Genomic DNA, 15068 nt, shown 5'->3' with positions numbered 1-15068 from the left:
TGTTTTGCAGTATCTCGTAACTGGACTCTACGGCAACTCGATGTTCACAATGCTTTTCTGAACGGGCACTTAGTTGAAACTGTGTTCATAAGACAGTTGCTAGGTTATGAGGATCCAGATCATCCTGATCGTGTGTGCCATCTACAATGTTCTTTATATGGCCTTAAACAGGCACCTCGGGCGTGGTTCAAGCATCTCCACGAATTTTTACTCTCCATCAATTTCTTAGCATCAAAGACAGACGTCTCTCTATTTCACTACTCTGCCGGTACTTCCAGAGTATATCTACTAGTCTACATCGACGACATTATCATGATGGGCGATGACCCTGCGTTGATTGATACAGTCCTGCACCATCGCGCAGCCACGTTCAAGATAAGAGATCTCGGCACACCAGGCTTCTTTCTTGGTATTGAAACACTACCTGTTCGCAGAGGTTTGGTTCTTTCACAGTGTCGCTACATGGGTGATTTATTGAAAAGAGCGGGTATGACTGATTGCAAGCCCCTTGCGACTCCCGCCTTGGTCACACAAGCAGTTGTCCTGCCTGATGATTCTTTTAATAATCCGACACAGTACAGGCGCTTAGCTGCGGCACTTCAGTATCTGACGATCACACGGCCGAACCTATCCTGTGCAGTTAACTGCTTATGTCAGTTTATGCACGTTCCCATAGTTGAGCATTGGACCCTTTTGAAACGGGTACTGCGGTATGTAAAGGGTACAATAGACTACGGCCTACGGATGTCATTGTCCCTGTCGACAGATATTCACGCTTTCTTCGACCTGACTGGGCAGGGTGTCCCACGGATCGAAAATCTACAAGTGGCTATGCAGTCTTCGTTGGGTCTAATATGGTTTTGTGGGTTTCCCGCAAGCAGCGCACGGTGGCCGGTCCTCGACTGAAGCTAAGTACAAGGGCTTGGTTGATGTCTCTACTGAAGTTACATGGGTTGTCTCGCTACTTAAAGAACTGGGGCTTCACTCTGGGCGGCCGGCTACGCTATAGTGTGATAATCTCGGTGCTACTTACATGTGTGCTAATCCCGTCTTCCATGCCAGTACTAAGCACGTCGAGATTGATTACCACTTTGTTCGTGACAAGGTCGCTTCAGGGGACTTTCAGGTTAACTTTGTGTCTACGAAGGACCAGATGGCTGACATCTTCACCAAACCACTGCCAGCTACTCACTTTGGAGTTCTCCGGGACAAGCTCAATGTTGTCGCCCTCCAACCTTGCGCTTGAGGGGGTGTGTTAGACTCGGTAGTAGTGGTTAGGGTCAAATACCTATTGTTAAGGCTATTGTGTAGTCTGTTAGCTTTGAGATATTATCTGTAATCTCTATCCCAGAGTGTTAGTCAATCAATCAAACTCTCATTATATATATATATATATATATATATATATATATATATATATATATATATATATATATATAAAATGAGATATGTAATTTATAATGTGTTTTCTATTTGAACTAATTTATCAAATTAAGAGTTTTTTTCCAAAATGGTCCCTCGACTATTGCTCATTCTCAATTTTGCATTTCGACTTTCAATTGCACCTAATGTGGTCCCTCGACTTTCAAAAACTCACCCAATTTGGTCCTCCGTTACATATTCCGTCAAATCAGTGTTAAAATGGAGGGTATTTTCGTCCATTTACCTATTGTTAGCCTAATAAACATTGAAAATAGTTGAGGGACCATTTTGGGAAAAACTATTTTATTTATTTCATTTTTGTTTATTTCCATTTTTTAGACTCTATAATTTAGAATTTCTATACATTTTTTTCTTACAAATATAAATAGTTAAAATCGCGCAATCCAACCTCAAAATTTTTAACTTTCTTTACAGACTTTTCCTCTAAATATACAAACTATTCCTATGAAGTTTTACAATAAGTTCCGTAAATTTCATTTTTTTTTTTATGTTCATAGACAATCAATCACTATGTATCACATTAAATATTACTTTTACCATTGAAAATAATATTTTTTTTCAAGCGTAGACACCCAAAGAGTGTAAAATGTAGGGAAAATATTGGACCGAAAGGTAAATTTTTCTAGTAAACTTCTCAGGTGAGCCGAAAAGTAAAATCTCGTCAATGTTTCTTGCAATATTTTCTGTATTTGATTTCGAAGTAATTATTAAATTTTATATTAATTTACATTATTTAAGATATTGTATGACATCTTTTATATGTTTTCCTCTTCTTATTTTTTTTTATTAAGGCAAGTATAATTTATTTTGTAATGTGGACACATTATTTTTAATAATTTTGATTTAATTAAATTATACTTTAATTATAAAAATCCTACCTAATAATTTTAGTATATTACACGAGACACAATAATTATTATAAATAATGTTTAATAATTGTCAATTTGTATTCAACAATAAAATTTATAGTTAATTTTTAAGTCAATCATAAAATCTTTTGTACTGTGGGCACATTATTTTTAATTATTTGAGTTTAATAATATTATATCTTATTTATAAAAAAAAATCCAAAGTAATATATTTAGTACTACAGATGTGACTAAGAATTATTTTAATCGGTGCTTGAAAATGAGTATTTATAAAATTTACGAAACTTATTGTAAATCTGCATAGGAATAGTTTGTATATTTAGATAGAGGGAAAAAGTCTGTAAAAAATTTAAAATTTTTTAGAATGGATTGCATGATTTTAACTATTTATATTTGTAAGAAAAAAAATGTATAGAAATTCTAATTTTATAGAGTCTAAAAAATGAAAATAAACAAAAATGAAATAAATAAAATAGCTTTTCCCAAAATGGTCCCCTTGACTATTCTCAAAATGGTCCCTCAACTATTTCTCAAGGTTTATTAGGCTAACAATAGATAAATGGACGAAAACGCCCCTCTATTTTAACACTGATTTGACGGAATATGTAACGGAGGACCAAATTGGGTGAGTTTTTGAAAGTCGAGGGACCACATTAGGTGCAATTGAAAGTCGAAATGCAAAATTGAGAATGAGGAATAGTCGAGGGACCATTTTGGGAAAAAACTCTCAAATTAATTATATTTCATATTTTGTTATGAATATTTTTATAAAGTTTTGATGTGTTTTATTTATCGTCTATATCCAACAATATTTATGATTATATTTGTTAAGTATTCTTTTCTTCTTTCTTTTTTTTTTTTTACCTATCTCCTTAGTTTTAATATTTCACCCTGCTTGAAAGAATTTTCTGGCTCCATCCTGGGCTATAGTTTACCACTAATATATAACACTTATATATTGACCATGTGTCAAATATTTTTATCTAATAAAATAGTAAAATGGATATTCTGTATGTTCACAGTGTGTGTCAAGTCATCATCAACAATTAAGAAATAATGGAGATTCCCTTCTTTTTTTATTTCCAGTAGTATAATAGGACGAAGCCGGCCAGATGAAACTTTTTCCGTTTGATAGATTGTCTAATATATAAAATGGTCAGATAAAATAGTAAAGTAATAACATGCGATCCACGACTGTATTTCTTAATCATTCTGGACATACCAGGTGTCCAGGTTAATTTTAAAAAACAAATAAATAAATAAATAAAAGTAAAAAGTAACAATAAATGTAATGTTACTTGGTTAAAATATAAATGGATAATGCTACAAGTCTACATGCATGTCTGAACAATACGAAACTTCGCCTCCATTCCCATTCCCATTATTGACTATCGCGCATTGTTACGAAAATAATATTTCTGAAAAATAACAAGCAGAAGAACATAAGGATATTTTTGAAGGGTAGTTAGCTTAAGTCGTATACTCATTACACTATCTTTAAAAAGCAGACTTTTTTGAGAGAGAAAATATATTCTGTGCATTTAATCACGGCCCGGCGAACAAAAACAAGAGCTTTCGAGTGAGAAAATATAAACTAAGCACCCCCTGCACGTCAGAGAGCCTCTACGCTATACAAATTCAATAAGCCTTAGAAAGGCTTTTGTATGAATAGTGGTGCAAACCCACTTCCCAAACCAATGTGGGTCAAAAGCTTACTTTAAAGCTTTCCCTCCATTTTTCTAACTCAAATGGGTCAACTTTGAGAATCAATTTCAAATTCACCCATTATCCGTTTTGTGTGTACTATATATCAATCTCTTCGTCTAACTACAAAGAACCTAAATTCACTTTGGCCCGACCCAAATCGGAAGTGGACCCCACATATATTTGTACCACAAAATATCAACTAAAATTGTCATTTTATGTTATTTTTCTAACAGTTCCCACCTTTTAAATTTTAATGTCTTTCCTATGTCTAAACTACATTTTAAACAGTTTGTATAACTCGATGTACAATGTATACTGTAAACTGAAAACAGTTAACGGGTTGTGAGATTCTTTGGACCTGAAGTTAATGAGTAAAATAGTGATAGTAAAAAGATGGTGTAAATGTCGTTTCGCTGAGGATTGGAACTATGTCATGTACTTGTATGATATGTAGAATTCTAGGCACTAAAGTATTGGAATTCACTAGAATCCAAGCAAACTAAGATTCAGGAATGGAAATAAAATAAAAGATGCAAATTAAATGAGGAATAAACTATATGATAAAAGAATGGGTCAGATTAGCGATATTGCAATCTTGATGTTCTAACAAACTTAGAATTGGGGAAAAACAATTAACCAAGGGATTTATTGGCAATGCACTCAAGAATTCAGTTCAGCTACTTTCGTAATCAATAAACTAGAATTAGGCTAGGATTGCCCCACTCTCGTGATGCATCAATCATAACCTTAAACACAAAAACATTGTAAGCCCCCAAATTACCCCTATTCTCATAGTAGGAAAAATTGGGTTGAAATTGGTTAGGCTGAGTCTTTCACCCAACTTTCGTTGTGATGAAATCCTCTCCAAAGCAAATCAATAAAAGTTGCGCATCAATTATCAATAAGAGGAATTTATGATCTAATTCAAACATAAAAACCCTAGATTAATTAATTATCCCCTTTATGCAATAATCATAAACCTAGCATCAAGAATAACAATAGAACCCTAATCCAAACCCAAAAGCTAACTACTCATGCATCATAAAAATAAACAAAGCAAAACTATAATAAATATCATAAACATTGCAAGAAATCTTTAAAGAAAGTAAATAAAGGAAGAAGAGAACTTTACTAATGACGAAAAACAAATCCAACTTCAATCCGAGATTCCAAGTTTGAAATTAAATAATCTAATGTAAAATTAATCTAAACTATCCTAGGAAAATCTAAAGAGAAGAGAGAAAAATAGACTAAAACTAACTAGGGTTGGGAACTCCTTAAATTGTAGAGAATATGTAGAATATATAGGAGATAGATGGGCCTTGGGCCCATGAGGCAGCTTCCAATTCTTATTCTTGTTTCATTTCCTTCCTTAGGTAGTTTCTTTTTCTTCCAAAACTTGTTCAAAATGTTTCAAAATTCTTCCTTTGCTGCTCCTTGTGGATAATTCAACCCTTGGAACAATATAACACACAAACAATTCTCAATTTCATTAGGATAAAGAAAATAAGCATCAAAATAACTAAAATAAGGGATTAATTATTGTACAAAATAGTAGATATCAGAAGTATAAAAGTGAAGACGTTAAGGCAAAGAAATTTGTGGTTAGTCAATTTTTTAAATGCAAGATGGTAGATTCTAGGACTCTCTTAAGTCAAGTGGAAGACATGCAAATGATCAGCAATATGANGATAAAATAGTAAAGTAATAACATGCGATCCACGACTGTATTTCTTAATCATTCTGGACATACCAGGTGTCCAGGTTAATTTTAAAAAACAAATAAATAAATAAATAAAAGTAAAAAGTAACAATAAATGTAATGTTACTTGGTTAAAATATAAATGGATAATGCTACAAGTCTACATGCATGTCTGAACAATACGAAACTTCGCCTCCATTCCCATTCCCATTATTGACTATCGCGCATTGTTACGAAAATAATATTTCTGAAAAATAACAAGCAGAAGAACATAAGGATATTTTTGAAGGGTAGTTAGCTTAAGTCGTATACTCATTACACTATCTTTAAAAAGCAGACTTTTTTGAGAGAGAAAATATATTCTGTGCATTTAATCACGGCCCGGCGAACAAAAACAAGAGCTTTCGAGTGAGAAAATATAAACTAAGCACCCCCTGCACGTCAGAGAGCCTCTACGCTATACAAATTCAATAAGCCTTAGAAAGGCTTTTGTATGAATAGTGGTGCAAACCCACTTCCCAAACCAATGTGGGTCAAAAGCTTACTTTAAAGCTTTCCCTCCATTTTTCTAACTCAAATGGGTCAACTTTGAGAATCAATTTCAAATTCACCCATTATCCGTTTTGTGTGTACTATATATCAATCTCTTCGTCTAACTACAAAGAACCTAAATTCACTTTGGCCCGACCCAAATCGGAAGTGGACCCCACATATATTTGTACCACAAAATATCAACTAAAATTGTCATTTTATGTTATTTTTCTAACAGTTCCCACCTTTTAAATTTTAATGTCTTTCCTATGTCTAAACTACATTTTAAACAGTTTGTATAACTCGATGTACAATGTATACTGTAAACTGAAAACAGTTAACGGGTTGTGAGATTCTTTGGACCTGAAGTTAATGAGTAAAATAGTGATAGTAAAAAGATGGTGTAAATGTCGTTTCGCTGAGGATTGGAACTATGTCATGTACTTGTATGATATGTAGAATTCTAGGCACTAAAGTATTGGAATTCACTAGAATCCAAGCAAACTAAGATTCAGGAATGGAAATAAAATAAAAGATGCAAATTAAATGAGGAATAAACTATATGATAAAAGAATGGGTCAGATTAGCGATATTGCAATCTTGATGTTCTAACAAACTTAGAATTGGGGAAAAACAATTAACCAAGGGATTTATTGGCAATGCACTCAAGAATTCAGTTCAGCTACTTTCGTAATCAATAAACTAGAATTAGGCTAGGATTGCCCCACTCTCGTGATGCATCAATCATAACCTTAAACACAAAAACATTGTAAGCCCCCAAATTACCCCTATTCTCATAGTAGGAAAAATTGGGTTGAAATTGGTTAGGCTGAGTCTTTCACCCAACTTTCGTTGTGATGAAATCCTCTCCAAAGCAAATCAATAAAAGTTGCGCATCAATTATCAATAAGAGGAATTTATGATCTAATTCAAACATAAAAACCCTAGATTAATTAATTATCCCCTTTATGCAATAATCATAAACCTAGCATCAAGAATAACAATAGAACCCTAATCCAAACCCAAAAGCTAACTACTCATGCATCATAAAAATAAACAAAGCAAAACTATAATAAATATCATAAACATTGCAAGAAATCTTTAAAGAAAGTAAATAAAGGAAGAAGAGAACTTTACTAATGACGAAAAACAAATCCAACTTCAATCCGAGATTCCAAGTTTGAAATTAAATAATCTAATGTAAAATTAATCTAAACTATCCTAGGAAAATCTAAAGAGAAGAGAGAAAAATAGACTAAAACTAACTAGAAATCTAAAGAGAAGAGAGAAAAATAGACTAAAACTAACTAGGGTTGGGAAGAGAAGAGAGAAAAATAGACTAAAACTAACTAGGGTTGGGAACTCCTTAGAGAAAAATAGACTAAAACTAACTAGGGTTGGGAACTCCTTAAATAAAAATAGACTAAAACTAACTAGGGTTGGGAACTCCTTAAATTGTAGAGAATATGTAGAATATATAGGAGATAGATGGGCCTTGGGCCCATGAGGCAGCTTCCAATTCTTATTCTTGTTTCATTTCCTTCCTTAGGTAGTTTCTTTTTCTTCCAAAACTTGTTCAAAATGTTTCAAAATTCTTCCTTTGCTGCTCCTTGTGGATAATTCAACCCTTGGAACAATATAACACACAAACAATTCTCAATTTCATTAGGATAAAGAAAATAAGCATCAAAATAACTAAAATAAGGGATTAATTATTGTACAAAATAGTAGATATCAGAAGTATAAAAGTGAAGACGTTAAGGCAAAGAAATTTGTGGTTAGTCAATTTTTTAAATGCAAGATGGTAGATTCTAGGACTCTCTTAAGTCAAGTGGAAGACATGCAAATGATCAGCAATATGATGCTTGATGAAGGAATAGTCGTGAGTGAAGCCTTTCAAGTGGAATCTGGTATTAACTTGTGGCCTCCGAGTAGGAAGGACTTCGTGAAAAGCAATTCCACGGAAAATGCTAAAATGGCTTAACAACCTAAATGGAACGTAACAAACGTGTTACATGTTGAAATCTCATAGAGGTTCTACTTCATGTGGAACTATAAAGATTTCAAGATTAACCATTTTGTTAAAATTATGATAGCTATATAATCGTGATTGAGCGTCATAGCTCAAGTGTATTGAATATTTTAGATAATATTCTTAATATGATTATATAAGATTGATTCAACTGGTTTGGAAATTTGATTGAATGCTTGATATAATCATGTTAATTATGTTAAAATTAACTTGAATAGAGATACTAAATTATACTAGTATGAAACTTGAAATTGAGACAAAATGATGAATATGTTGGGACAACAAAAATAAATCCAAAATCACTTAGACTTTTCGAGTAGTGGTGTAAATGATTTATAAAGTTGTCACTCTTAGCTGGGTGTGGATTAAGACAAGGTTATGTCTAAATTTGAAATGAAGGCAAATGTTAATTACTAAACGAGCTATAAGCTCAGTGTAATAACTGCAATTAAAAAATATTATTACTTTACCTTGTCTGGTTGAGTCTTCATGTTTGTGGCACGGTAGACTAGGTCACTGTAATTTTTAATCTATACGTAGATTAATTAGGATAGATGAACCACATTCCTAATTAATGATAAGCACAAATAAGATATTTGTGATGTGGCTAAACCACCGAGAAGTGAAGCGCACATCTCAAGTCTGAGAAGTGCTAGAAGCACCTCTCGGCCATGTGTCTGAGAAGTAAATGTACCTTCCGGTCATAGACGAGAGTTTACTACTCGGCCCATCCTAGAAGTATAAGTTTACTTCTTGGTGTCGACGGAAAGTTGATTTACTTTTCGGGTGATACTAAGAAGTGGCTTCAACTTTTTTAACGTAACCAACTTAATCGTGAAATTAAGGCAGTTAGAAGCGATCAAAGTGGTTAATATGAAACACTTATTGGTAATTTATGCGTAACCGTTGTTACCGTATTTGAGCGTACTGCACGGTATTCACCTCAATCGAACGATGTTGCTGAACATAAAAATCAAGACGTTGATTAGTTTGTGTTTGCCTCAAAATATGGTGGGTAAAGTGAGTTTTGACAAACAATTACTTTTTAAATAAGGTTTTCTGCAAGAAGCTCGATAAGATTCCTTACGAGTTGTGGAAAGTTAGGAAGTTTTCCTACCAATACCTAAAATGTAGGGGGTGTCTTGCCAAAAGCGTTCTTAGTACTCGAGTAACCTTCAGGCAACTATTTGTGGGTGTTACTTGAAGTACTATTCGGGGTACCGTTCTAATAGTATTAATTCTTATCCGTAGAAATTAATTATAAATTAATTCCAATTTAATTTTGAGAATTAAACTATCCAGATTACAGTTGCAGATTATGAGAGTTACATATCTGAAACTTTTGATAGCGTGTAATGTTGTAGTTCACCACTAATATATAACACTTATGTATTGATGATGTGTCAAATATTTTTATCTAATAAAATAGTAAAATGGATATTCTGTATGTTCACAGCGTCAAGTCATCATCAACAATTAAATAATGGAGATTCCCTTTTTTTTTTTTTAATTTCCAGTAGTATAATAGGACGAAGCCGGCCAGATGGAACTTTTTCGGTTTGATAGATTGTCTAATATATAAAATGGTCAGATGAAATAGTAAAGTAATAACATGTGATCCACGACTGTATTTCTTAATCATTCTGGACATATCAAGTTGATTTTTTATAAATAAAAAAAATGTAAACAGTAACAATAAATGTAATGTTACTTGTTAAAATATAAATGGATAATGCTACAAGTCTACAAGCATATCTGAACAATACGAAACTTCGCCCAATGAAGTATCCCATTCCCATTATTGACTATCGCGCATTGTTCCCACCTTTTAAATTTTAATCCCTTGGAGGAGAAAGCGTATGCACTTTAAGAAGAACGAAGGTGAGATTACTGCATGCTCCATTTCATTATACTTTCTGAGTCTATCAGAAACAAAAATTGAGTGAAAGTGACTCATTCATCCTTACCCAAAAATTAAGGGATTAATCATTCACCCTGGAGCATATTTAAATCTCCAGACCAGCTGTTCACACTTGAGGTGTATACAATTCAGTTAGGGGATTAGTCACTACTGTTCCACACTAGCCGGAGGTGCATACGATTCAACCAGGGCATTAGCCGCTAATATGGCAGCATTTACTAAGGTATTATTGTTGTTGTTGTTTATGCTGCAAGTGATTAGCACATTTGAGCAAGCAACACCCAAAGGTGGGTTGGCAATGCCGGGTTGCCAAGAAAAATGCGGTAACTTGACAATTCCTTACCCATTTGGCATCGGAAAGCCTGGGTGCTATCTGGATGAACCATTTCGAGTGAAGTGCAACAGTTCCACCAAAGTTGCAACGCTACCTTATTTTTATGATGTGACCATTTACAACATCTCATCCGACAGTATCATTATCAACGCCTATGGGTCGTCCGTGGTCTACAACAGCTCCTCTGGGAAAAACCTGGAAAAAGGCGATGTGGAAACCGTTGGCTACGAATTGTTACAGCCGCATTTCAGCATCTCTCACACCAAGAACAAGTTCGTGGCACTTGGGTGTGATATATTCTCATTCTTGAAGGATTTCAGAAGCGGGAGCATCATAACTGGGTGTGCATCATTTTGTGTAAATAAAGACAGGTTAGAAAGCCAGCCCAATTTCTCATCGTGTTCTGGCTATGGTTGCTGTCAAACACCCATCCAAACAAAGCTTGGCGATTACTTTGTGTCCGGAGCGCACACCATGAACACAGATAACACTACTTGGTCTAGGAATCGGTGTAACTATATTATGATTGTTGAGAAGAGCTTCGACAAGTTCGATGAAATTAAATGCAGACCAGACTTTACTATCCCCTCCGCAGTTGACTGGTCAATTGGAAATCTCAGTTGCGCCAAAGCAAAACAGAGAATATGTGGCCACAATGCTTACTGTGCTAACTCAACTCGTGAAGGATATCTGTGTCGCTGCTCTCAAGGCTATCAGGGGAACCCATACTTGCCTAGTGGATGCCAAGGTGCGTAACTCCTGTTGAATTCTCTTAATTGTTGTTGGGCGGAGGCCTGTATACTCGTATAGGCAAGTCTAGCAATTAATGGCGGGAAGATTGTTGGGCGGAGACCGATAAAAGATCAAGTCCAACACTCAAGTCTCAAAAATGAGATGGCGGTTTTAATTTCAAAACACACTATGGCCCTGTTTGGTAAATAATCAGGGTATCAGTTAATTTTGGCTTATTTGACCATTATTAGTTGTTTGACTTGGTTAAAAAATCAATATAAGTGTTTGGTTAATAAGCTTTTTGTAACTCCAAAATGCTAAAATTCAAAAGGCTACCCAAAGCAGCCTTTTCAATTAGCTTTTTGAGAAAAGAAATTATGTCAAACAGTTATCAACTAACAGCTAATTTATCAAACAACTTTCTACAATCAGTTAATGTTATCAACAAATCATACCTTCTAACCCAAACAGCCAACCCAATCAGCCAACAACCATTTACCAAACAGGGCCTATATTCATTTGATATATATATTTGTATGAGTTCTGTTATTCAGTTCTATTTTTTTATATACAATAGGTTCATTATAACAACCTTATATCATGTTAACATACACTAAGTATTATTTTAATTCTATTATCGCATGTTCATTTGACAATATACATATTTGTGGTGTATCACCATGATCCACACAACTGTGTAGACCATAATCTATCATATAACAATTGAATTTATAGTAGTTGTAGTGACTTTTAAGAGAGAATATACATGTTTACTTGATAAGTAACGATTCTCTTTTTATTGACTCTGAAGATATTGATGAGTGTGAAAACCAAAATGAGAATATATGCCCAAAGAACGCAGATTGTGTTAATCTTCAAGGCAGCTACTATTGCAGTTGTCGACAAGGCTACCGCAGTGATTTAAGTAAATCCAGTCCAGACGGATACACTTGTATACCTGACCACGAAAGGCGTATGTTGGTCACGCTAATTTGTGTAGGTAAGGAAATAAGAGTAATGCTATCTATTCCCTTCTAAAATTTATCTCATAATTTTTTATGCTGATGTGGTGTTATCTAATTAGATTATTTAATATTTGATTAAAAGTATACATGTCAGTCAATTCGTTACACACTTACACCCCATGAATATAAAGGTTCGTTTAGATTCTTGAAAAATGTTTTTCGGAAAATGATTTCTAGAAAAAGGCTCATTTTCAAAAAAAAAAAAATATTTCAATTTTCTGGTGTTTGAATGCATGTCAAAAAATTATATTTTTCTGTTTGGCTCAAAATTAAGAAATTACATTTTTCCTACTTGGTCCATTTTCCAGAAAAATGAATAAATTATTTGTTATAACGATGATGATGATGACAATAATAATATAAAAAATACGTGATGATGATGGTGGTGCGGTAGTAGTGGTGGTGTTGGTGGTGTACGGTGTTGTGGTGGTGGTTATAATGTTGTTGGTGTTGGTGGTAGTGGTAGTGGTAGTGGTGATGGTGATGTTGGTGGCAGTGGTGGTGTAGTAGTGGTAGTGTTGGTGGTGGTGGTGTGGTAGTGGTGATGGCGGTGACGTTGGTGGTGGTGGTGGTGGTGTTGGTGGTAGTGGTGTGGTGGTAGTATTGGTGGGTTGTTCTTGGTGTTGGTGTTGGTGGTAGTGGTGGTGATGGTGATGTTGACAGCGATGCTAGTGTGGTAGTGGTGGTGTCGATAGCAATAGAAATGGTGGTGGTGGTGTTGTTGTTGGTTTTGGTGGTGATGTGGTGGTGTTGGTGGTAGTGGTGGTGTTGTGGTGGCGGTGGCGATGACGATGGTGGTGTTGGTAGTGGTGGTGTTGGTGGTGTTAGTGGTGGTATTGGATGGTGGTGGTGGTAATAATAATAATTCAGAAACTAACTTTAAAAAAAAAAAAAGAGAGAGTGAAGAGAGAAATGAAAAATAAAGAATCTCAAAATAAAAAAAATAGGAGTACATTTTTCACCAAATTGAGCCTTTTTAGGTTGACCATAATTGATATTTTCCTTTGTTTTCATTTTCTTTGATTTTCGAAACTTATTTTTGGGGTTTCCAAACGGACCCTAAGTTACATCATGAAAATAAACTATTAAGGGAAACTTTCCTTAAAAATAATAGTGATTTTCCTTAAGATTAATTAATCTTTTAAGTGCCAAAGGCCTTGTGGTCAAGCGGCATGAAATGATTCTTTCAAGTGGGAGGTCATGGGTTCGAGCCTCAATGGGGGCAATGTTGACTTTGTTGGCTTCAGTAGGTTGAGAAAGTCTATGGACAGATACTACATGTAAAACGGGTCTTCTCAAGAAGAGAATGTGATTTTTTATGCTTATTTGTTACTTATGAAAAATTCACTTGTCTCTCCTGTGTAATGGTCTTGAGAATTTGCCTCAACACAATATTATCTTTTGAGTTCATAAATTAATGAATGTAATGTTTAATTTCCACAACAGGTGTTGGAGTGGGCATAAGTATTTTAATACTTGTAGTGGCTGGATTCTGGCTTAATCGCAAGTTAAAAAAGATGAAACTTGAGAAAACGAAAGAAAGGTTCTTCAAGAGGAATGGAGGCTTCTTATTGCAAAAACAAAAGCCTACTAGTAACAGAGGAAGTGTATTGGAAATGAAAATTTTCAAGACTGAAGAACTGGAGAAAGCAACAGACAATTTCAACCAAAGTCGAATTCTTGGGAAAGGTGGACTTGGTACAGTATACAAAGGTATGTTATCAGATGGGCGCATAGTGGCAGTGAAGAAATCTAACAAGGTAAATGAAGGTCAAGTTGGCCAGTTCATCAATGAGATTTCCATACTCTCCCAGATAAATCATAGAAACATTGTGAAAGTCTTAGGTTGTTGTTTGGAAACGGAAGTTCCATTGGTTGTATATGAATACATATCCAATGGAACCCTTTCACAACATCTTAATAACAATAATACTAATAGTAGCGCTTCACCACTGTCCTGGACACACCGTTTAAGGATTGGTGCAGAAATAGCAGGAGCCTTAGCCTATTTGCATTCGTGCGCTTCTACAGCCATCTTTCATCGTGACATCAAGTCGAGCAACATACTTCTGGATGAAAACTATAGGGCAGTGATTTCAGATTTTGGACTTTCAAGATCAGTACATATTGATAGAACACATTTAACCACGGTAGTTGGTGGCACATTTGGGTACTTAGACCCCGAATACTTCCGCTCGGGCCATCTAAACGATAAAAGTGATGTCTATGCATTTGGAGTCGTCCTCGCAGAATTACTGACAGGACAAAAGGTCATATCTTCCAATACGTCTGATGAAGGATTGGCAATTCGCTTTAAGACGTCTTTAAAGCAAAAAGATGGGCTATTTGAAATTCTAGACCGTGCAGTTGCAAATGAAGGTGGAGAAGAAGAAATATTTGTTGTTGCGAAGCTTGCCAAGAGATGCATAAAGCTAAATGCAAGAAAACGGTCGTGCATGATGGAAGTAGCAACTGAACTTCAACGATTGGCAAGGACTAATGGAAAAGATTTACAACGCAGGCCAAATGGTTTTGAAGATAGCTACTTCTCATCAGGTGTGATGTCATTTGACTACTCATCAGGTCCTATATCGTTTGACTACAACTTGGATTTAAGTATAGATAAGACGATGTAGAGAAAAATCATTTAACAATGTTGATGGACAAATAGATTATTGTTGCTTCTATTTGATTTTCATAGACTCCAAATTAAATTTCATTGTACCTCTAGGCAAAATCTTTAATTTATTCCTATTTTAGTCTAGAAAAAAA

At 34.7% G+C, this 15068-nt stretch overlaps 1 protein-coding gene across 1 annotated transcript; it reads left to right on the top strand.

The window, feature by feature from the left end:
• Positions 1-10233: 10233 nt before the first annotated feature.
• LOC116027684 (wall-associated receptor kinase 2-like) lies at positions 10234-15068 on the top strand. Its single transcript, XM_031269399.1, has 3 exons — positions 10234-11287; positions 12083-12271; positions 13743-15068. Exons 1-3 carry the CDS (start codon positions 10411-10413, stop codon positions 14930-14932), a joined length of 2256 nt encoding a protein of 751 aa, XP_031125259.1. The 5' UTR covers positions 10234-10410; the 3' UTR covers positions 14933-15068.

The sequence above is a fragment of the Ipomoea triloba genome, chromosome 8 (genome assembly GCF_003576645.1).
Source record: "Ipomoea triloba cultivar NCNSP0323 chromosome 8, ASM357664v1".
In the NCBI taxonomy this organism is placed as follows: Eukaryota; Viridiplantae; Streptophyta; class Magnoliopsida; order Solanales; family Convolvulaceae; genus Ipomoea; species Ipomoea triloba.
Note: the sequence above shows the minus strand (reverse complement) of the source record. Positions and strands in the feature narration are given on the sequence as shown.

What these genes read in the sequence shown, in the direction of transcription:
- LOC116027684 (XM_031269399.1), top strand. Translation starts at nt 10,411, where the DNA reads ATGGCAGCATTTACTAAGGTATTATTGTTGTTGTTGTTTATGCTGCAA. An exon ending in CTTGCCTAGTGGATGCCAAG is followed by an intron (nt 11,288 to 12,082) that starts GTGCGTAACTCC and finishes TTGACTCTGAAG; the next exon opens with ATATTGATGAGTGTGAAAAC. An exon ending in GGTCACGCTAATTTGTGTAG is followed by an intron (nt 12,272 to 13,742) that starts GTAAGGAAATAA and finishes TTTCCACAACAG; the next exon opens with GTGTTGGAGTGGGCATAAGT.